Source organism: Polyodon spathula, chromosome 9, assembly GCF_017654505.1.
Source record: "Polyodon spathula isolate WHYD16114869_AA chromosome 9, ASM1765450v1, whole genome shotgun sequence".
In the NCBI taxonomy this organism is placed as follows: Eukaryota; Metazoa; Chordata; class Actinopteri; order Acipenseriformes; family Polyodontidae; genus Polyodon; species Polyodon spathula.
Genome location: NC_054542.1, coordinates 7,036,019 through 7,060,978, shown reverse-complemented (window position 1 = coordinate 7,060,978; position 24,960 = coordinate 7,036,019). Strand labels below are relative to the sequence as shown.

At 36.4% G+C, this 24,960-nt stretch overlaps 1 protein-coding gene across 2 annotated transcripts in view; it reads left to right on the top strand.

Annotated features, from left to right (window-relative positions):
- Nucleotides 1–12,187: 12,187 nt before the first annotated feature.
- LOC121320373 (rho GTPase-activating protein 42-like) overlaps nt 12,188–24,960 on the top strand; it is a 77,746-nt gene continuing 64,973 nt past the window's right edge. Inside the window, exon 1 of one of the 2 annotated variants that reach the window (XM_041258632.1) lies at nt 12,188–12,850. In XM_041258632.1, coding sequence (XP_041114566.1) covers nt 12,688–12,850 — 163 coding nt within the window. In that variant the 5' untranslated portion in view covers nt 12,188–12,687. The remainder of the gene's footprint in view (nt 12,851–24,960) is intronic. The other variant, XM_041258634.1, reaches the window with a different exon arrangement.

The following is a 24,960-nucleotide window of genomic DNA, read 5'->3' as shown; positions in this document are numbered from 1 at the left end:
GTGTTTTCTTTAAAATACTCCAGTTCGCTAGTTACAGTACCAGTGAGAGGATATGGGCTATTGTCAAATGCTTTACAAATTTATAGAGCCACACTTGGATGGGCACCCCTTGGGTTTACTTCAGTCAAAATGAAAATTAAAACAAAACAGCAGACAAAAAGGTTGCTTATCAAACTAGGCAAACCAGCTTGCATTGTATTATAATTCACTATATAAAACAATGTTTTCACAGAAGGTTTCAACAAGACAATGACAGCAGAAAGGGATTATCTGCCACCTTCTGGATATATTAACTTTCTTCCACTGGGCAATTACAAAGAAGCTGCTTCTATAATCCAAACCATTTGAATTATCAGGTATGTAAAACATGAAAGTAAGCGCTGGGAGGGGGTCAAAGGGGGCTAAACCAAAGTTCAGTGCTGGGCCCTGTGACAGAGCAGGGGATCTGCACATGGGCCTGCACGTGTGTGTGTGTGTGAGAGAGTTTGGTGGCTGGTGGCCATCTTGATGAAGGAAGCTGGAACCAAGATGGCCACCTTTGCACAGCCACATGGCATTGTGTAATTGTTTGATTAATTGGGTGATTGAAGTTTGAGTGGAAACGTGCTGAATGTGGCCAGGTGGTGATTGGATGATTGATGAAGTCAATCAAACCCCTGGCCACATGGGATAAAAGGAACAAAGGACTGTTTGTTTGGAGAGAGTGGATGTGTTCATGGTGATCATTCTGTGTGATTCTGTGCATAATCTGACCAATTTAACCAACGATCTTCTAAGAGTGATCTCTGTGAACGCACCAATTGGCTAAATTGGTCAGATTCTGCACAGAGTCTGTGCAGAAAGATCTCAGTGAAAGCATCCAGTGTGTTGCTGATAGTTCAGTGAAGGTGTGTTGCCCAGCCAAGAGACAGATAGAGAACACTGGGATAGCCGAAGCATGGGTGTTATATTTTGTTTGCTTTGAAGAGTTTGTAGGGTTTTTGTCTAAACTTTTTGCTTGTTCCTGTTTTGATTTATTTTGTTGAATAAAAGTCTGCCAAGGCTCTTTAGACTGAAGTTCTGTGTTTGGGGTTTGCTATTTCTGCCGTTGACCAGCCTTGACCGCCCGTCACTACACCATAGGCCCCTACTATTTATTATACTTATTAAGGAATTCGATGTGGATATTGTATTCAAGATCTGTGCGTATGTGGACTACACAAAGAGTTAAGCAACTTGGAAAGAAAGCAAAAAGTGAGGAACAGTGTAACCTAATTTGTGTTGTTTTGGGAAACTGGGTCAAAGTTGGCAAATGTAATTCAGCATGGGCAGATGTAAACTCTGACTGGGAGTAAAGGATCAAAACTTGGAGTACTATATGTGTTATGTAACAGGCAGTGTTACGTGATACACCACTGTTATGGATTGTCCTATCCCCTATCCAATGAGAGGAGGTTAACATCTTTAAAACCACGAATACAGCATTGTGGTTAGGACACCCGCTTCCAGTGCGCGGGTTCACACCTAGCCTTCGTCCTGTTACAGTTACATGGAACCGCCACGGGTCCTTGTGAAAACCTGTGCATCCAATATATGGCTATCATTTAAAAACAAACAAAATCTTCTGTAGAATACAAAATCAAAAGAGGTGACATTATCTGTGTGTCTGTCTGTCTGTCTGTCTGTCTGTCTGTCTGTTTTAGGTAACTGCTCATCAGTATAGTGATACCACTGTGACTTGAAAAAGAACGTTCTTTAGCACATCATTAACTGTATCAGAATCAGTGGGTATCTAGAATAGAGCTTGTTTGTTTTTTATGTAAATTGGTTTATGTTACTGTAAAATCAAGCTAAATGAAGGTATCTTTTCATTGGTCTGTATGTGAAACATACATTTTTCCATGTGCATACAGTGGATGTGATGGTGACCTGTTTTTTCGTGTTACTGTTAGCTCGAAGCTGTGGCAGGGGGAGTAGCAGGGGGCTGGGGATGAATGTCACAGGGAAGACTACTACCAATAGATGACTGACTTCTGAAGGGGATCAATGGAGTAGAAAAACGTTATTCACACTGGAGAATAATTCGAAAACTGGAGGGCAGCCATAAAAAATAAATATATTTGAAAATAAGAGCAAATAGGTGATTAGCATGTGGAATTGATTACCTTTTAGAGCCATGAAAACAAAAGGTTCAAGAGAAAACGAGTTACACTGTATTGAGCGAGTGGCTAGAAGTGCTGCATGTGGAGAAAAAGAAGGCGGGGGAAAGCAATCACATCTAGAGTCTTTATTTAAAAGTCGAAAAATGGTGCAACAGAATCGTTTTTTCAATCCACTGAAGACACAGAAAATGCCTTTTTTGTTTTGTTAGTGTTTCATTTACAGAACTCACTCAACACAGCTATCTTTGCTATTAAAACAATGAAGGCACTTGCTTGTCTCCTTGACCTCGTTTCTACAGCGTTTGAGGTTATGGATGAATGTTTTTATACACACCCTTTAAAAACAGACATGGTTTTACAACTTAGCCAGTTAAATAATAAAAAATGTGAATTTTGAACAGAGAGTCTAATGTTTTCTAAAGCTAAACAAAGGGTCATTAATCAATTTGTGTTGAAATGGATATGACAGCAAGCAATCTATTTTTTACTAGCCTCTTGTTAGCCCCCTGCTTATCTAATATCACATGCTCTCAAAACTAAGGATAAAAGGACCATATCTATCAACCTGTCAGTAAATTTAAATGTTAATTAAAGCAATAACCAAATTCATTATTTGCTGCCACGTCCATGGAAATTAGTTTTTTTTTTTTTTTTTTTTTTCTGACAAGCGAAGGTGAAAAGATTCATTATGTAGAGTCCAATGAGTTTCTGTGATTTTTATTTCCTTTAAAAACAAACAAAAAAAAGGAACTGCTATCTGTGATGTGTTCTACCAAACCCATGTTGAAATTAACAACACTTAAGATGTGTTGGATGCTAAGTTAAAATGCAACTGAAATAAAAAGGCATGTATAGTAAATTTGCAGCCACAGTTAAGCCACTCTGACACGATAAAGGAAATACAGAAGATACAGATAGAAATCAATAAAGTAAAGTAACCAAGTGTAGTAGAATAAAGCCTGGCATGCAACGATGGATTTCTAGTGCAAGTCAGCTTATCCTGTATCAAAACTCTTCCATTTCACATTCAAATTTTTTTTTCAGATAGATGCTCTTTTTGTTTCCGTCTATCAGCTGTCAGAGGCACTATCCGTAATCTGCTTCTTTCAAGCCTCAGCTCACTTTCTGTACCAAATTTACCACTTCCCATCATTCGAATCTCTTCACAATGTCAACTAAGTGGAGTATTTAGTGAGGGTGTTGTGGAGTGCAAATGCCCCACAAAATGTTTTTTTTATTTATTTTTTTTATTATTATTATGTCAAACTGTTGCTTAAAAATAGAAACAGATTGGGTTCTTCCAATCTGTCCTGCGTATTGGATTGCCTTGTAAAATTACTTAGTTGGATATAATCAATTGCTCACCTATTGAATATCAAGAATATTTTAGAAGCCATATAGGTATGAAAAGCCTTACAACAGTATAAGATTTCTGAATACATTTGAACCTGATGTGTTTTAAGCGGAATAGAGAACATAGTTGTTTTGGTAAGACTTTACATTACTGTTTACTTTGTCTCTAATTACTGTCTATTTACACAGTAGTTACATAGTAAATGCATGTGTACTTGCACATAATTACAAGGGTAACTACACAATTGTATCAGAAAAGGGTTAGGTATATATCGTGCAAAAACATAACTAAATAACTATGCATAGTAACATTGTAATTATGTGTAGGTGCACATGTACTACATTTATTAAATAACTACTATGTAAATACACAGTAATTAGAGACTCTTAATGCAAAGTGTTACCATTGTTTCCTTCTCTGTGGGTTAAATTCTATCTGAAAGCGACGCACATGGATTTCTTTTTGATGATCACATCAAGAAAGAGTTACAATTCACCATGCATAGCTATTTAAGTAGTAGAGGTGTGCATTCCCTTTGGTATATCATATTGTACTCCTCGTTATATTGATGAGACAAAATGTACCCTGAGGGCCTGTCTTAAAAAACAACACAAGAGGATCTAATCTATACTGGCACACTGAAGAGCAAACGAACACATAACTTAAAAAGTCATCGTGCTTCGTTACATGGGTATGGCAACCCCATGAGTGTGATATAAAAATGAAAGGGCTTCCTGTCATTTTAGTTATGGGCTCTACCTTTCCTTTCTCTTGGTATGGGTTTCGTTGAGGCTGGTTTTGGGTTCCGCTCCTCCGATATTGAATCATTATCATGTTACTCTTTATTTACATGGATAAATATTGTAAAGCAAGAAGGTAATTAATGTTTTTTTTTTTTTTTCTTTAACTGGAAACTTGCAGGCTCAATCACGGAAGAGAACAGACATGTAATTGTAGATGTACTGTATTGATCTAATAGTCCTGATAAAGAGAACTTATAAATCTTAAGAAAATGGATCTTCCTCCTGTTCATAAGGAGTCAGCCACCATGATGCAAAGGCTTTTAAATAAAGAGAGAAAGAAACAATGTGGAGACATTGGGTTTTAGTTTAAAAATATTGATAGATGAAATGGTAGTCGTATTAGTCCAGAGATGATAGACAAAGAGGAAGGAGATGTGATATCTTTTATTGGACTAACTAAACAATAATTAATCACAGGCTTTCAAGACCTCAAGGGTCTCTTCTTCACCTGAATAAGAGACCCCTGAGGTCTTAAAAGCTTGTGATTAATTATTGTTTAGTTAGTCCAATAAAAAGGTATCACATTTCCTTCTCTTAGTTTAAAAACATGAAATCAGTTTGACGTTAAAATATAGTGATACCACACTTTTCAACTCAGGGGTTTGCGGAAAATTGGATTTACTTTTCAGAAAAAAACTTTCAAATGAATTGCTGGTTGTACAACATGCATTAGAATGTAAGATAAAGAAAAACACTTTAAAGGTGACGTCATGTCTTCTTGGCTTCCTTCGCTTTTAATTTTTACATTACAGTAGATTGTGAGAACTTCATATTATTTATAAGTTAAGTTGGCACTTCCTTTGGGTAACCATTAAGTACTAATTTAAGGTTCAACATCATTAACATATTTGCATAACAGCTAATTGAAACCAATTCCGCTGAACTACAGATTTAATTGCCTTAATTATAGATTCAATTACCTTCATTTAACCAGGTACTATTTATTTTAGTGTCACGTTGAACCCCTCATTAATGTCTTATTTTAAAACAATCTGCTACATAAAAAAAACAGCTACTATGAGTGAAAATAAAATAAAATAAAATAAATGATCACCTAGACGTGACAGCGCTTCTTCTTTAGCAAGTTGTAAAGACTAATGGTACTCTCTGCGTCTACAGTAGATTAACTTGCATGATAACCAAGAAGGTCACCCAGGCATCACATGGTTTGTTCTAACTAGACTGGAGACATGTCATTATACTGTCTATCTGACAAGGTATCCATTCAGTTAAAAGTGGAAACATGCCTGATCAGGAAATGTTCTCTATGGAACATATACCTATCGTGGGCAAGCATCCTTATCAAACCCTCTAACAGCCTGCCGTTTTCATCTTGTGAAATATTTACAACCGATTTCAAGAATGTTTATAAGACGGATGTCTTCTGTCAACCACAGCAGTCGCTGTATCAAAAAGAGAGTTTGCAGAGATAACATTCAAGTTTGTTCGGTTCTAAGAGGAGCAGATAGGAACAAGTTACTGCTTTAATCTCAGCACAGTGAATAGGACCAGTGGGTCTAAATGGAAACTGAAGCGGAAATAATTTGCAGAAATTCAAATTGTGTACATGCTGTTCAAACTGGAATTTTTATTAGGTCATAAATACATTACTAAAATTAACTAAGCATAGTTAATAGACAACTTAGGTAATTTCACCTTAGCAGTATTTTCTAGGTCAAAGGATATCACTGGCTACAAACGCTCTCCACCCATTCAAACATTTTGAATGATGTGCCTTTTTAGAAATTACTGTTAGATATTTACTCTTAGACGGAATCCATGTTCTCTCGTTATCCTTCTCTGTTGTCACTGCTGTTCATCAAAGGACATGGAAATCCTGCACAGAAGCATGGTCAGCCACTGAGAACCAATTCACTGGCCCAGACAACTCTTTTTTTCTTGTTCCAGAAGGCCAAACGAAATGCAGAGTATGACAGTCCCTGAAAAGAAAAGAAAGTATTTAAAGATATGTTTTCAATCGTTTGGAGTGGTTCTCATTGCAGTTACAGATAATTCTCTTTGTAGAAGTTAGAGCACACAACATCTAGGGATCTTCAACTTTGGATCATGGGCACTGTGGCATCTACGACTGTAATATAAAGGCATTTTGCTGATCTAAGCTACTGTGTGTAGTGTAGGTCTATGGAAGTCAACTGGAACTTCAGAGCATCACCTGAGCTCATAGTGAAAGCATCAAACAGCTCATTATCTAATTTTCCATCTCAAAGAGTTACCTTTTTATGCTCTTAATAATATCAGAAAGGCTTCTGAAAGATTTCTAGTTTTATGTTGGCCAGACTTTCTTTTACTCTTTGCTGGTGGTATTTATTTAAAAACTTGCTGATGTGTGGCTCTGAAACGTATCCCTAAGCATTTCTTTATGAAACACAATACAGACAATGCAGGGATTGAGTGAGCAGAGCAATGAAAAAAAAAAATCACAGCTGTCAGTATGGATTGAAAATGATACCATTCTCCTTCGACCAACCAATTAAAAAGGACACACTGCAATTTGATATATTGTAGAATCTTATTAGAGCTAAGACATCACAAAATCCAGAATTTGAAAGCAGGTTTGAAACATAGGTTAAGCATAGATTATCCCTGTGTATTTTCACCATTGCTTTATTTTTTTTTTGTTTGTCAGTTTAACAGCTTATATTGCATCAATTATGCATTTGAAAAGCAGTTATGGTCAATGTATGTGTTTCCCCAATTTCAATTCCTTACTTATTGTCATCGAGTTAAATGTGTTAAATCGATTTAGCTTATCTGAGAGGCATTACCCTTCAGTGGATATAACTTTTAAAAAATCCCCAGTCTAGACTGTTTATTTCCCTGTACATTCAAAATAAGAAGTCAAAAGGGTATCGCAGGAAGTTTGGGAAATAGAAAATGGCCTGAGGTGGTTTAAGATTGCAATTCTGTATATCAAATATGTGTCACTAGAATTGAAAAGCTCTAAATGGTTTGTAAACTTTGCAGGGCACATAGTACTGGAAAATAAAGATAAAGATATATGGTGGAAATTAATATTTATATTTTGTTTTATAATATTTGTCTAATGATTTGATTGTCGTAATAAAACAATGTTGCTGGAACTGTATAATACCACAAATCTCGGCTTATTTAATTATAAATCAAAATAGCTAATTACAATAAGAGTACACATACCAAAACATCTGTTGCCTGGCTACTGCAGCCTTCTTTGAAAAGCAATGCATTGAACACAACTGGCAACGCACAAGAAAAAGCAGACTGGGAAATGCCAGCAACAGCTGCCTCTGTCCCATGAAAGGATCCAGAGGATAGATAATGCAGGGTGGACAGCTGCAGGGATAGCATGGCTTCTCTGAGTGACAGGCTCCAGGTCATCTTTTCAATCAGACAGCAGCTCAAGAATCATGAGGCTGCCATGCCTGTACCTGTGCTTAATTTGGTCTTCATTTAAATCAAACAGGGTAATGTGGGTACGAAATACCCTTTCTCTTCTCATACCACAAATCACTACACTTGTTCATGCTGAAGACAATGTTTCCTTCTTGCCGCAATCACAGCGGCCATGGTTGGGGGATAGTGTTTTTCAAACTGCCTTTTAATTGTTTGCTAATTGTGACTGCTTCAAACGTGCTTTCAAAAGTTCTTAACAAATTGATGCAATTGTAAGTGTAGCAATTGCCAGCAGCTTGAGTACATCTCATTACAATATTTGAGATGTACTTTATGATAGTATTTTGCAAATGAGTGCAGGAACGTCCATAATTCTATATTCATCTAAGGCTGAACCACAAAGAAAAACTGCTGCCGCAAAGCATTCCCTAAAAAGTTGCTAACAGCATTACGCTTGTTTAGTACATTTCACCCTAGACTTCCGACTCACTTGCAACTGGATTGGGACTATTGAGACAGACGCAACCCTTTGGTGCATCTAGTCCTGTATCTATACGCACATGGCAAAACTGTTACTATCGGTATACAGGCAGAAAGGTTTTCTTCTCTGTTTTGTTTCTCTGGTACCAGCTCTGGTCATGTTAAAGCACCTAATTATCAAAGCATCCTGAATTCCAAAACCAATTAAGCAAAACTTATTTGCAAACTATTGACACAAATAAATTGCTTGTGCCTCAGGCAACCACCTCACAGCTTGTATGTAGTCTCTGCCAAACTGTCTGTTTAAAAATTAACATGTAGCTTTACAATTCTCAGTGTGAAATGGGTATAACGTCAAGTTGTTGTTTTTTTATTTTTATGACTGGGATAACAATGACCTCTGTGGGCAGTGGCTGGTATTACAATCAAGAGTACGTTTCTACATTTTTTTTTTCTTTATTCACTGTTATCTTACCTTTGTATGATGTTTGCAATCACTAAACTGTTTTTTTTTTTTTTTTGAGGGTTTTTATTGTGTTTTAGTTTTTTGTGTGTCTTAGTTGATAAGCTGTTTTCAGTTCTAGTTACCAGCCACTGACATACACTGCATGTGAAAGAGGGACACCAGCTGTCTATAGAGTTTCCTTTAGTATTGCTGGCAATACATATTAGTTGTTCACTAGATGACGTTGGTGTTTACTAATATAAAGATATTTTTGTTGATCTGGGCTATGTTACATATATCTATAGCTGGCAAATGTGTTGAAAGCAGTTTTGTATTATATGTATTAAATTGTATTGTAACAAACTGTGGTTTCCCCACTATTGAGACGCATGTGTTATATACATGTAAATATATAAACAATTAACAAATTAGGTTCTGCATTTAGAATGACTTGTTTTAAACACACAAAATGTATTCAGCTTAGAAATAAACCTATCCCAGGTATAAAGCTTACTAAATGTGTCTCAGTGTCTCCATGATGTGTTAGAAAAGCAATGTTTACAGCAGAAATATACGCTTTGAATTTGAGCTGCAGGAACATGAGGTTAAACTAGTTTCATATCACTTTCTGAGTGCAGCAAGGAGCTTCATAAAACAGAAATTAATCAAATTGTGGGCCGGGACGTGTCCAAGTTAATGCACCATGCTTGGCAACAACTCTGCCATCAGCTGTCACATCAATATAAAACGAACAACCATTCCAACAACTCTGCCATCAGCTGTCATAGTGACATATAAAAAGAACAACCATTCCAACAACTCTGCCATCGGCTGTCATATCAATATAAAAAGAACAACCATTCCAACAACTCTGCCATCGGCTGTCATATCAATATAAAAAGAACAACCATTCCAACAACTCTGCCATCGGCTGTCATATCAATATAAAAAGAACAACCATTCCAACAACTCTGCCATCGGCTGTCATAGCAACATATAAAAAGAACAACAATTTCAACCATTTGTTTCCCCCGGAATTACAGAGCAGTATGTAATTCAATATGTTAAAGTAACATTATTCAGCAGATTTAATTTGACTTTATGAAGCAAAATGAGTTAATTCTATTGGGTGATGCAAAACTGTTGGCCATACCTCTACTAGCTACAGTAAATTAATTCTTCGTTTTCTAGAGATGTTGAGGAATAACATTGTGTATCCTGTCACATGCATTCATAAGACATTTGTATTATCCACATGTTTACTTGTGTAGTGAACCTCAGCATTATAAGCATTTAAAAAGCAATGATAGTCATTTTGGATGCAGAATCCCAGAATGCAATTGTGCGTAGTGTAGTTGGACACCACTGAAGAGTTATGTAAGGAGCAGGTTTGAAGGCAAACCCATGCCAAGACATGACTAGGCGATTAATGAATTGACATTAACGTATATATGTGCTTTTGACAGGATTGGCAAGTGAGCAGGGGGATATATTCTCACCACATGGTGTGTACAACACAATACCGCACCTCATGTGTTGCTAAATATTTACTAAACAGCTTCATTCTTGCTTTGAATTTCCATACAATTATTATATTTCTTCAGATGTTAACATACTGTAGCAGTCAGACAGATGCAGTTTACCAACATTTACAAACAGGAAACTAATTGTTTGGGCTGTAAATAAGTCAGTTTCATAAAAAAAAGTAACAGTTGTTTTCACCAGACCTGTAATCCACAAGGGATAAAGAAGTCAGCATGGTATTTGCTATGACATCCAAGAGGCAGTTTGCCATTAAAGATCTCCTGCCAGGTAGTTGATCAGACTCAGACTCAGATGGGGTCTTGAACTGGTCTACGCAAAACACTGCCCAGAAAATGTTGAACTATAAAGGGTACTGACTAATTGCAGATGAGGAAAAAAAATAATTACATATTTGCTACGACTGCTTTCTAAATCTATACAATATGGAACTGAATGTGCTCCTCGAGTAAAATACAAAGAAGGCTGTGTGCCACATCAACACGTATATACTGTACAATATTCAAAACACCTGGCAGATTACATGCAAACAGAACCACACCAGTTAAACACAGTAGTACAGTACATCTTTATTTTTTTCTAAATAATTTGCTGGTCTGGTGTGGGTTTGAAGAAAGTCTAGCGATGCAGATCATTTGTTAAGGAGTATCTTATTGCAGGTTACTGATCTGTTGGTCATTTTATGTCTCCTTTTTTCACAAAAGTGTGTGCAACTAACTAAATAACAAAGTGGAAAAGAATACCGCTTTGTAATTATGCAAGGGAACCCTGATGAGGGGATATTACATTGTGGCAGATCTGAAAATTCTTTGAAACTGATGGATGGTTTAAGCTGGAAATGGCATTATAAGAAAGAATACTATAGAATCAAAGTTAAGATGTCTTAGGGGTTTTTTTTTTGTTTTTGTTTTTATTTACTGTACCTTACCTTTCTATGATGAGTGCGGTCATTTGGAGTGTTTCTTATTGCTTATTCAAATGCTGTGTTTATTATTATTATTATTATTATTATTATTATTATTATTATTATTATTATTATTTATTATTATTATTATTATTATTTATAAGTGAAGCCTGTGTTAAGGTGCTTGACAATGAATTCGGGAGCTGCTCTTCTGTTGACTGCCATAGACATATATATATTGTAGGCTAGATCAGCCAGTGTATCTTCTGTGAGCATGAGCGCCAGTAGATGGAGCTGGTGGAACTTAATTATCCAAAAGCTAGTTTTTTTTTTTTTTTTTTTTTTTTTAAACCTTTGGTGATAGTATATATTTTCGGAATAGTGTTTAAGTTGAAATATCTCAATAGTCAAAAAGGATGTATAAAACTGACCAGTTCCTCGCTTCAACCATGCTCCCTGAACAAGACCCAGGTCCGCCATCACAGTTCAAACATATCTTTTTTTTTTTTTTTTTCAGAAAGGAGGGGGATATTAGATGACTAATTGAACAGGTTTGGTGGCTGTTATCATAGCATTTTTTTTAAACCTGCCTGTTGTAATTTATTTAAAAACAGATCTAGACAGTGGTGTCTGTTTACTGCTAGTTTGAATCACTGAAACTGTGCTTACGTGGGTGTAGAGTCCCTCATAGTTTTAAATATAGCATTCGCATAAGAAGATGATTGTTTTATACACCCACTTTGAACATGTGAGCTCTGGTTGTTTCATTTGAATTGCTATCATTTTGATTAAAAAAAAAAAAAAAAAAACATCCAGTTATATAGAAAATTCATAGCCTTCTACTGACATACAAGAAATAGGAAGATAATGCCTACTTGTCTGTGGTAGGATTGTGGTAAATAGGGCTCAAATTAAACATTTATAACTCACAATTACTAGCCCGCAATGTGATTGATGGTATTTCATATTTCTTGGGGTATCTTACCTGGCATGTGAATTTAGCAATGTAGACAATAAATAGTGGACTTAAGAACTTTTACAGTAAATGATTATTTAATTATTTTTTGGGCCAGCTCATTCAGCTCCTCAACCTGAATCAAAATCTACAGAACTAGCGAAAACCAGCTGAAAACAAGTAACAACTGAATCTGACCAGCATTCAAAACAACAGTGCGGTCTTTGCTGGAATTACCCTTAGGGGACAACTGTGGACAGTTATCTAACTTTTGATCGAAACCTTTCAAAACATTGTTTAAGTAGAGGCAATAAATTTTCCTGCTTCACTTATTAACCCTTACTCTTTTATGTATGGTACACCGCACCAGAAGGACTCCACTAGGAGTCAGCCAGCCACCGAAAGACTGACTCACGAATTATATACTCTAAAGTTGCTCGCGTAAAAAGTGACTGAATACACACAGCACAAACTGCCGGAAGTACCAGAGAGGGAAAAAAAACTTTCAGGAGTTACAATGTAACCCACTGTAACGGAATAATATAATTCCACTCTCACAAGAAGAAAAACACATTTCCCGGACACAAATCCTTTGTTTTATACAGAGAAGTGTTAAAGAAACGCTTTTGGGGGGGCCATTGGGATTCGGGTGGTTTTATAAGTTTATTTTCCCATGTGTACAATGGGGCTACCGACTCTGGAGTTCAGCGACTCTCTTTTAGACAGCCCGGATTTCAGGGAACGTCTGAAATGTCATGAAATTGAGCTGGACCGGACCAACAAATTCATCAAAGAACTCATCAAAGATGGGAATATGCTTATTGCTGCGTTGAAAAGTAAGTACATTCGGAGTACTGTATTTGTATTATGCTGCTGGTGGGAGGACGTTTTCAATCGAGTACAGTACAAATAGGCTAGGCTAGTACTCTGCTGGTGGCTGCAAGAACTAGACAAAAGAGTCCCTGTGAAGACTACGCTTTAAAAAGAATATCATCTTTTAAAATGTTTATTTAGTTTGCTCAAAAATTTGACCAGCAACAATATTTAGCATCAAATATTATTAGTATCAAACCTACTGTTGAAACTATACAACAACGAATCCGACAGTGGTATTCGCATAAAAATCCTGAAATGTAAAATGAAATGTATGTAGTTTGCACAGAAACGTAAGGAATGTGCAACATAAATATTTTTATTTGCATTCTGATTGCATGTGTTTGTGTGGTTTATATATATATATATATATATATATATATATATATATATATATATATATATATATATATATATATATATACACACACACACACACACACACACACACACACACACACACACACACACACACACACACACATATATTTGACTGACAGCCGCGAATATACTCAGTACTTTAACGATTGACAGCGGTATAGTGGTACTGATTTACTTTGTTAGGTTTTTGTATGTATTAGGCCTTGATATGCTGAATATTGTTTGTTTGTTTGTTTGTTTGTTTTTAATTATAGTATGTAATTTTTAACAATATAATATAATAACATGAGACATTTGTTTACTCTTTTTAACGTATACTGACCCCTTGCCCTAAAAAATTGAAAGTCTCCTTTAATTAGTCCTTGAATTAAAGCAACAATTGTAATGGATAATGCATTAAAATAACATGTTTTTTCTGCAGTTGTGATTGCTACCATATTGAATGGTAAATTAATTATTGCAGTAGATATTTGCAGCAAGACCATAGATTCTGTTCACTTGATCTAAATCTAGATACACCCACCAGTTAGTATGGACAGTGCCAGTGAGTGCCTTGTTTTAAGTGTTCAAGAGAAGGGACAATGGCAAGAATTTGGCCCACAGCCCATTTGCCATCTCATTAGGAAGGACAGAATCAGGCATTTCTCAAAATAGGTTGCCGGAGAATGCAGAGAACTTTCAGTAAGGAATATTATTTAAAGATGTGTTAATGTATTGATGGATTTAAGAGCTGAGTATTGAAGACCATACCCAAGCTCTTAAACCACCCAAATCCCACTGTAATGCTGGCAGAGATCTGTCAGCATTGATGTATTGACCCAGATATCGCCCAAACTATACAGCCAGAATTTAATACCAGGGTAGTCAGAAAAAGTGCAGGTTTTTTTGAATGGCTTTTTAAATATGGAATATGACATGGATCCATTCCAAACATGCATATCTCAGTTAAATATCTGATATTACAGACAGGTGCTACTGTATGAAAATACAAGGATTTACGATGACAGATCACAAGTTTAATGGCCACGGTAAATGCGTGGAACCTAAGGTACGGCAAAAGCTGGACATATGGAAATCATTAGTGAATCCCCACAGTACGCCTTAAAGAGTCTTAAAGGATACTATAATAGTTTGCTCCAAGGCTGGAGAAATGCATTAAAGACAAACATAAAAGACTTGCTGTTGTACAAGCAATGGTTGCTTGGGAAGAATGGCTGTTAATGCATTTCTCCAAGGCTGGATATATATATATATATATATATATATATATATATATATATATATATATATATATATATATATATATATATATATATATATATATATATATATATATATATATAGTGCATGAACAATCTTAATATTGTGGATGAGAACAGTATTTTATGTGTGTGTAAAAGCAAGCAGTAAAAGAGATGATCAGCATTTTACTGTAAAGACATACACTTCTGTAGCATTGCATGCAAAATAAACAATGGAGGCTGACTATGCCAAGTCATCACATTATTAATCATTATTCAGATCCACAATCCTGCAATTTTTATATATCGCTTGGTTACTAGATTTTTATTTTATTTTTTATTTTTATAATTAAAGTTGTATGATGTAGAAATAATTACCATTCAATACTGATCCACTGTCATCTTGGGCTACATTGAAATGATGGCCTAAATCTTTCCAGCCCAGGGCTGCCTTTTCTTTTTTGGATCGTTCACATATGAGAAAATCGCAAGTGTGAATGGGGTCTAAGTATATGGCTTTCAAAGTGTTTAGATGAAATTAGTCATTTATTCAGTTGTTGACACTTTAAAAAATATAAATCAAGCAATGTGGTTACATTAATCAGGCTTTAAAAAGCATGAAGATCTGAAAATCATGCTGATAGTGTCTAAATTGGAGAGTAAAATACTCAGTGACCCAGTGGATTGCTGATTGTGAGTTTCTTGTGTTTGCAAGCAAATAGCAAAGGTCTTCACAGTGCTGAAGAGCATGATAACACTGGACTGTTGTATTGAGTAATATTGCTGCAGCTACCTTTCTATCTCTGTAATTTACTTACTTCTAGGAGTTTAGATAATCTCGTAGTCTTGTTAAGGGCATTACTAGGTCTGTATTCCGCTTCACAAGGTAATCAGTCTCTTCTTGTTCCTTTCTCCTCTCAAGAGGGGGTTTGCATATCCTGTTTTGGTGCTGGCAGGGCTTTTAAGAGGGCCTGCTGACATTTATTGCCAGATCTTGTGCTGTTAAACCACAGTAAAGATGTTGTGGTTTACCATTGCTCTTTCTTCCAGTCATTGCGAATAAGCTTGAGAAACAAATAGCTTCTGTGCTACCTTTTGCCTGCTTTGCTAATGAGACTAAGTGGCAAAATACACCCTTAGCCAACATTGTGAGAATGTGACACTCTCGTGTAGACTAGAGCACATTTTAACAGGATTTTCTAGACATGTTAGATTCCACAGCAGTGCAGCATTGCAACTACACAGTTGTTTTCAATTTTTTTATGTATTTATTTGTTTTTTCAGAGAGAAAATTTGTATTGCTTTAAAAACAGATTCATAATATGCTTTGCAATAATAATTAGTGCTCTACCTATTCCCAAGGTGTTACAAGTGAAGATGTATAACTATAAAGGGGTGTAATCACATTTTCTATGCTGTTCCACTCAACAACCTTGACGTAAGTTTTGGTGTCTCAATGTGTTGTATCATGTGTAAAAACACATGCTGTTCCGTATCACTTTAGCAATTGCAACTTCTTTGTTCTTGGAGAGCTGTTTATACAAACTTAATGTGACTAAGAGAATAGTCTTAAAGGTAAGGTGGTGTAAATATTGAGCTGGTGAGGAGGAGAGAATTTGCAGGACAATAGTGAAGTAGGTTGAGATTACAGATTGGGTGCTTTACGGTACAAACTGGTATAGCGTCACAAGAGAGCAGAATTGCTAGAAAAGCTTTATACAGTATACACAGGCTAATTTCACAATAACAAACCCTTTTTATAAAAAATGTTTTTAACAATCACAACAGCAAGAACCGATTTTTTTTTTTAAATGGAAATTAGCCCTATTATAACGATCACTTACCGGAACCGACCCGGATACATCGATCTCACTACTGATTAACACTGAACTTTATCCAGTGTGAATTAGACAGTATCTCTCTGAAAACAAAGACCATGGTTGGCGAATTCAAGGATAGCCTATTGTAGTGCGAATCATGCTTGACATGACGTGAGGAGGCTACTGCAACAGTGCATTGAGAAAAGCATGAACAACATGAAGCAATCTAGGCAGGATATTGCTTTGAAGAGAAAGGGTGTGTAATTATTGTATTCAGCTTGTAAGTGTACAATCTTTCCTTTTTTATTTCTTTGATGTTTTCTTTTAAACATACTGTTGAAATGTTGGTTAATGTGAAGCAATCTTCACAAAAGTACTATATATTGATGTTCAATTCATTGTTCTGATGCAGCGAATTGCCAAACCCTATTATAATGAACACTCTCATATAATATATACAGACTACCTACAATTACCAACCCCCATGGGACCTGGAGAAATGTTTGTTATGTCAGGGTGTTCACTATAATAGGTTTGGCATTTTTCTGTATCAGAATGATGACAAAACAACAAATGTGAACAATTGAATACACCATGTAACAAGTTTTTTTTATTTTTTTGTTCCTGGGTAGTAAGTGTTATTTCCTAATTGCTTATGCCTCAAAAGTATAGAAAATGGCTATTATTCCCCACAAACTTTGCTTTTGTGACCAGGACAGTGATATTTAAAAATATCACTATTTCCAATGGGAAAACGGGCAAATGTGTGTCTTTTCGTTCACATAAAGTCAGAAAAAAACAACATATGAATCCAAATGAACATGTATTTATACTAAAGTAATACAAAAATGACTACAAAAGATTTAGAAGTGAGTAGTTTTTCGAGATTTACGATTATACTGTAAATACAGTATAATCGTAAATCTCGAAAAACTACTCACTGTATATGTATATATACAGTATATGAACAGAATTTTGATCTTCTATTTAACATCATGTAATCAAAAAAACAACAAAATTATTTGGAAAAGTCTACTGGAATCCGTAATAGTCTGCCTAAAAATATAATTGCATGCCTAAAAATGTCAACGTTGGTAGTTAAGGTTATGAAAAATGTCAGTGTCAGTCAAGAAGCCCTGAGCTACTTGAGACTGCCTCCGGCTTTCCTGTCAGGCCACAGGAAACACAATGTTCAGTTCTGAAGACCTCGTTGGGTGGCTTGTTTGTTTTGTTTAGTTGTAACTATTTGTGTGTTTTCTAGGTGCTCCTGTTTCTGTTATGGTTGGGTAGGTCATACCGGGTTTTACTTTCTGATGGAGGCTGCTACTCTGAGGAGACAGTTAAATTGTTCTTGTGAGATATTTCATCAGTTTCACTGGCAGTTGACCAAGGAAAATCTATTAAATCTAAGATTAATTTTAATTTGGGCAACATAAAAGAGGCCGTATATGTGCCAAACAGTCAGTTTATCTTGGTTACTTCCTTGGCAGTAGTGGACGTGGAAGTTGAAGGTTAATTTTCACGCTGCATGAGATAAAAGCCCCTGTGAATTGAAATGGAATTCAAATATTTGAAGCGAAACCGGTGTGTGATTTATTTATTTTATTTCAGTGATCTAATTTCTTTATTGGCCTTAGCCTATTCGCAAGGATGTTAACTTTTTCACACACACAGGAGGTGCTGTTCGTGGTGTTAATGGATAGATGGCAACATGATGTTGACATCTACTTGACATATTCTGAAAAAGCAGACATCTGTTATCAATGTCAACATCCGCTGTTATCCTCATAGTAAGCTCAGTAGCCTAACTGTTGAAATGTACATCTGCAGAATTAGACTCAAAATAGCTTGGTTCCGTTTGCAAACATTTTGATCTCAATGCAAGTCATTCTGACCGCTGAAGCCAGACTGATTACTTTTTCTCACTGTGCATATTATACACCGATGGACTGTGGACAGATTGTCCTTGTCATGCATTCTGTCTGATCTCAGCTCACATTACTAGTTATTTTAAGAATATGGCAGGCCATCCCAGAGCTTTGTCACAGGAAATTGATTAGAAACAGACTGTAAAAACTAAGAGATTATCAAAGGGCTGTGTAACCACAGCCTGACTCCATTCATTCACTGATGCTTATATTGACACACTGTGGTATAGTCTGCTTGTAGTCATCAGTCATGAGCATATCGCCTTTAATTACTTCTGTGAAAATATAACATGATGTCAACCACATCTTTTGGTCTCACAATGTATGTTTGTTAGATTTGCATATCGTATGTCGTGGCTTTGCTTTATTCCTATTAAAAATAATGGGCTAGATTTGAACAACCTTTTAATGTAATTCCCTACTGTATAGAGGCATTCCATATAAAATGGTAAAAAGGAAATATCATATCAACATACTTATCCGAAAGAAAGAAATACAAAGCGGCTATCAAGCCCCTAGACTCTTCTTGGTGCCACAGAGTATTACACTGTACAAAACAGAAAAGTCTATGTGATGTCTAGATGTGTTTTCTGCTTTAAAAATGGTTGCTTTTTGTAATATTGACACCCTCAAGGATCAAGTTCATTTTATTTTCCTCAGTGGAAGAATGTTTTGTTTGTTTCTTTACTAAATATTCCCTGGATACTGCATTTTACTCATATTGCAGTGGCATATAGTGAAAATAAATGGAAATTGAGAGTAAACAGTGCATGTTCTCAGGTTCTGATTTGATTTGCATTGTTCATACCTATTATTATTATTATTATAGAGTAGAATGTGTGCGTTTGAGAAAAGGCCAGACAGGCAGTTTGGTACAGGTGATAAACTGCCATGGCATTTCAGAAGTGTCAGTTTCCCAAATGTCAGCCTGTCCCAATGACTGATCACTTGTCTACTTGTCAGTGCTGAATTGATAGCAGCGTTAATGATCCGGTAATGAAACAAGATGGAAAAGAGAATAATTCTCTTCCAGTTGTACAATGCCACTTGTTTTTTAAAAACACATTTAGATGCCGTGCAAAGGGTCATTTCTGTCTCATACTAAGTGGCGGTAATTTGTCCAGAATTGCGTGAGGAAAATTGAGATGACTGGACATGGTATTCCCCAGAGTCACGCTGTATTTACTAACTAATTAGAAGCAAAAATACTAGTCCAAAAAATTCTAATCAGCATACAAATTGTGGGTACAGGTCTGAAAGTCTGCATGGTATTTATTCTGCTGATAACAGGTGAAGGAGCTTATACTGGAGCGGCAGGGAAAAAAATATGAGAGATAGATAAATAAAAAAATGCTGAAATAATTTAGTTTCAATTTAAAATAATATTATATTATCTACGTGTCTAGCGTCCTACAACAATGTGAAGCCTACAACGAGTCAGCATGGTTTGTTTTCTACCGTATTACATGTAGGATAGACAAAAAAAGCCTGTAGGTACTCATTTAATTTTACTACTGTACTGATTAAGCCTATTGTACATATCTATATTTTTACATAATGTAATGTTCACAGAGAACACATTAACAGTCACATTTTACTACTACTAAATATATTAACAATAATATGAACTTACGCTTGTCAAATGACCCCGGAGATTGGTTGTGCCTCCATGATACATTAGCAGTCGCTTGGACAGTTTGCATTCATTTTTTTTTTTTGGTCATCTGGTCATTTAGCAAAACAGCAGAGGGGTTTCGAGACATGTCTTTCAATACAGATACGCTATACAACGCTTTGCTCTCGAGAGGGTGAATGAAGAAATTAAAAGTTTGCCTCTGGATAACTCGAGCTGGAGGGGGGAGGGTGCGGACAGTGCTCCGTTTTTTAAATTAAAATTATTAGTGTTAGCATATGCTTTGTATGTTTCAAAGATATTCTACCATAGCACTTCTCTAGTATTCAGTACATATTTTACTGAAGCACTACAACCGCTATAGGTACCCCCCAGTGCTTTGGATACTATACCCTGCTCCATACACGGCAGCGGCACCATATACAGTTACTATGTGTAATGATTTGGTAGTGGATTTTAATACAACAACTTTTGTTTAAGTAATATGCATTATACAAATCAAAAGATTGAATTTTAGATGCAAGTGACATTTAATGTGTGATTTATAGTATTCACACACTGTCAAACAGTTTCTGTTAACAGGAAAAAAAAAAAAAACCTTTAAGTTTAAAATTACCTTCGAGCGGATGACCCTTCAAGCACAGCCCTAACAAAAGTGCTTGCTGGCTGGTTTTACAGACCCCAGTAACACCAATTCCGGGCTACTTAATGTTCTCTCAGGTAAGGTACTGCAGTTTAGGGTTAGTAGTAAGCGAGGTCTGTGACAGACCTTATGTTTTTAATAGAACAATGTAAAGTTGCTATTTTTTTTTTTTTTTACCATGGAACAATTGGAGACAAAGCATTGTATTTACAGAGACAGCCTGAATGTGTGCAAAGAATATGAGCTTCAAATGCAAAAAGCACAAAGTTGTTTGTGGTTAAACTTGGTGTGCTCACACTCACTCAGAGCTGTGGGGAAAAGATAGAAAAAGAACCTCATTGTTTCGAGCTACAGATTCCAATTGTTAACGTGTGCCAAATAAAGCAGTCACTATGGCTATATGACAAAGGCGACAACAAAAGGGGACAGTCTCTAATTAGACAAGGTTCGTAGAATGCAAGCGAGTCATGTTATCCAGACAGACGTTTACAATGAAATCCATACATAATGTTATGTTTACATGTGCAGTTGTAATTTTCCCCTTTCGAAAGATATTCAGCAGAGTAGTAAGACACAAAGGGACCCTTGCTATAGGAAGACCTGTATGCTGGTCATAGTATGAACAAAGAAAGAACTCAGGCCTTTGATGATTTAACAGTTTGAAAGAATGGCGGTGTTTGAGTATTGACATCAATGTTATTTTTAAGTCAGCCTATGAAGTGTTAACAGCATCAAAGTAGTTACGTTGTTGAGGTGGCTTACGAGATACCGACTGTTGTCTCTTCGGTGAAGTCTTTAACAGATGTAGGTGGAGATTTGGATGGATAATTATAACAACGTTGTGTACCCTTGAAGTGAAGTGTCTGCGACGGAGTGATACTACTGTGCACTACTGTTAACAATAACATTCTTCTCATGGAAAAGCTTTAGCAGCCGAAATACACTTGGGTCAATATTAGTTAAGAAGGTGAGGTCGTTTCAGTAGAGCAGTATATGTGTTTGCGTAGTGCCTTATTTTATAAAAAAAAAAAAAAGCTCATAAATGAGTATAAGGATATAAAATGAAGATGTTATATCATCTGAGTCGTTTAAGGACATTGTTCCAGGATGTGCAAAATGTAATCTGTTGTCCACAACATATTAGGCATGAGGGTGCGTTTGGAATGTAAAAAAAAAAAACATGTATTTTATGCTTAAGCATGATAAGGTCACACCTCATATGCTGCTTTCCAATACCTTAAATGGCGTTCAAGCAAGTACTCGTCCATTAAATTTGGAAGCAAATGTCATAAAAGTGTTTTATGGTGTGGAAGCTTCGTAAAGGCCAGAGTTTGTGTTTTCTAGCAGGGTTCTATGCATAAATATCTCATTCATCTCAAGCAGTTGGGAAACAATTTGTTGCTGTTGTGAACTTTTTAAATGTATTTTTTGAGGACTCAGACTTGAGTCTGACTCGAGAGAATTGTTCTAATGATCTGCATTCTGGTGCTTCTAAATCCTATTTAGATCTGTATTAACCCTGCTGGTGTTTCCCCAGGTTTATTGACCCCTTATTGCCATCACTAAATGAAAAAAAAAGAGGTATAGTAGAGTTTTAGACCTTGCTTGACTTCCAAACAACAGAATCTTGCCAGTGTTAACTGTGGTACGGCTCTGGTCTGTACCGTGCAAACATTCTTTAAATAACTCACAAGGTAAAACTTTGTGAATAGAGCTCGTCAGTGTGTCCTTAACCCCATGAATTACACTGGTAGGATTTTGAAAGCCGTTTTGGCAGCTTCTCAGCACAGTGTTTACCCAGCTGCCTTTTATAGTCTCTTATACGTCTGAGACAAGTTTGTAGAGTTTAGATACTAACAAAACAGTGGTAAAGGGAAACCTGCTGTGCTGCAAACCATGAATGACTGTTGTGCATTATGAGCACAGCAGGTACTCCAAAGAGCCCTGGTCTGAAGACAGTGCGGCTCAAATTAGAATTATAGAGATTCGAATCAAGGATAGTCCACAGTATATAATTATTAGGGTACTTCCTGTTGGTATAACAGTATGCATATATGCTCGAAGTACAGATAAATACTGAAAAAGTAGGCTTTGCAGAAGAATATAAATATCAATATGAATGTTTATATTGGCACTGATACAAATGGACTAGATTTGGGCTATCAAAAATGTCTATATTAAATATGTCAATGTACACAACATGTTTTTTTTTTGTTTTTTTTTTGTTTTTTTTAATGAAAAATGTGAAAAACAAATATTGAAACTGCAGTAATTTGTGATTCCTCTTTCATGGTGTTTCCATGCGGGGCAATTTAGACGTAAAATGGCGATGCACGTGCACGTTTGGGAGAATTACTAAAAGAACTGCCAAAGAGTTTGATAGGGTAAATCTCATTTACTCGTATAAATGACGAAACACACGGGAAAATCCACGCCCAGTTTTGCATTGAAACCTGCATTTAACATGTAAATGTTAATGAGCGTGTTTATCCTTAACTATAAATATTGCAAGGGAGCAGGTCAGTTGTTACTTCACAGTTGCCAAGTCTGCTTATTGATTGGGTTCGTTTTTTTGAGAGTCGCGGGTTGGAATTTGCATAATCACCCATACTTAAACTTGTTTTGGGCTTGTTTTGAAACGCAGTGCCACTTTTTTTTTTTTTTCTCGTGAGACTTGGCAACACTGGTAGCCTTCCCCGTCTGTCTCACAGGCAGCCACTGATTCCTGAACACCTCACTGTGTTCTTGACAAGAGTTTGTGCAGGATACAGCAGGCTGTGGCAATTTTGGGAACGAACTGCACATCAGTCCATTTCATGTATCCGCAACATCCCTTTCAAGTGCCAGCTACCTGTATTTGCCCGAGCATGGGGTTGAATGCTTGCTCAGCAGCTGTCAGCCGTCCGGATGGGTAGGGTTTCTAAGCCAGGGTAGTATATGCAGCATCACCTGATCCCCTATATGCTGTATTGCCTGAATGAAAGGGAAATATATATAACGTCTCCACTGGTTTTCAGCCATGGTGATCTGCAAAACCTGTGGTAAGTTTCATTTTATACCTCCGAGTTCTTTTTTAATTAATGAGTCGTAAGATAAATTAGTTGAAACAGTATTCACTACTAACGACATGACACCCCACTAATGACATTTGAAAAACAATTTGGGCAAGAGCAGTAAAACACATTATTAACCAACCAACCAGGCACGAGGTCTTTTGATTTATTACAGCAGCTTAGATTCACTCATGTACCAGCTCTCTGCGCATGGAAACCACATTTTCACAAAATGTCACTAGTGATCTTCAAAAGCAGCACAAGCACTTTACGCACAGCTAATTTACATATCAACCCCGACCTTTCCCATCCATTTGCAAGATGATGGGTGAAAAGCCGAAAAAGCATTTTACACAAGACATTTTTCTCGAGCAAATGTCTCGAGCTAAAAAAAAAAAAAAAAAAAAAAAACATGCATGGAAACTCCACCTTTGTTAAAAAACTAAAGAAATAGGAACCTAATCTGCAGAAACCCCATTGTGTTGGGGGATTGTAAAACCGGAGTGGTGCATCACTCCAAAAGTTACATCCAAAACTGGTGTTTATGTTGTTGTTTTGTATTTTTAAATCTGGGGTGGGAGTTCACTATTTGCCCTTATAAGGACTCAAAATAAGCACTGGAAACTGATGAAATCCAATCTGCAGTGGTATGCTGTAGGACAACCCATGGAGAATTTATAGACTGCTAATCTAGTTAGTAATGTGGGGAGCAGATGCTGATGCAGGGAAGTATAAAAAAAAACAACAAAAAAAATGTGTTTCTGAGTTAGAATTGAACATTTATTGTAGGGTTATGATACATTAGCTAATACAATGTGAAGCTTCATGATTAAACCCAGCTGTGAAGTGTTTTAGTTAAAGCTCATTTACTATAAATATCAGCATTAGGTCAAATAAAATGAAACAAAAGCATACCGAGGTATGGCGTAGATATACTAAGCAGTTTACAGTGTATGGGCTAGAAGGATGTGTACAAACCATAGTTTAGTGTACAGCGTGGCTGCCTTGAATTCACATCACAGAATAACCGCATTGTTTCTCCTTTTGTCTGTGGAAAACAACCAGCTCTTTAATTAAAGCATGAAAGGTGTCCGGGACAGGCAAGGACTGAGGCCTGACAAGCACAGCAGCTACGTTGCTGCCTTTCTCTGGAATGACAAGATGATCTCCAGTAACCAAGGTGTCTCTGCCTCCTGCTGGGGCCCTGGCAGGGTGTATGGGGCCTTTTCACAAGAAAAGTGTGTTTGTAATACACAGGGCACCTTTGACAAGCAAGGTGAAGGAAATTCCACAACACTGTAATCACAGCTGCAGAGGGATATCAGGAGATACGAGGATCTGCTTTGATGTTAAAAAAGAAAACTTTGTAGCTTT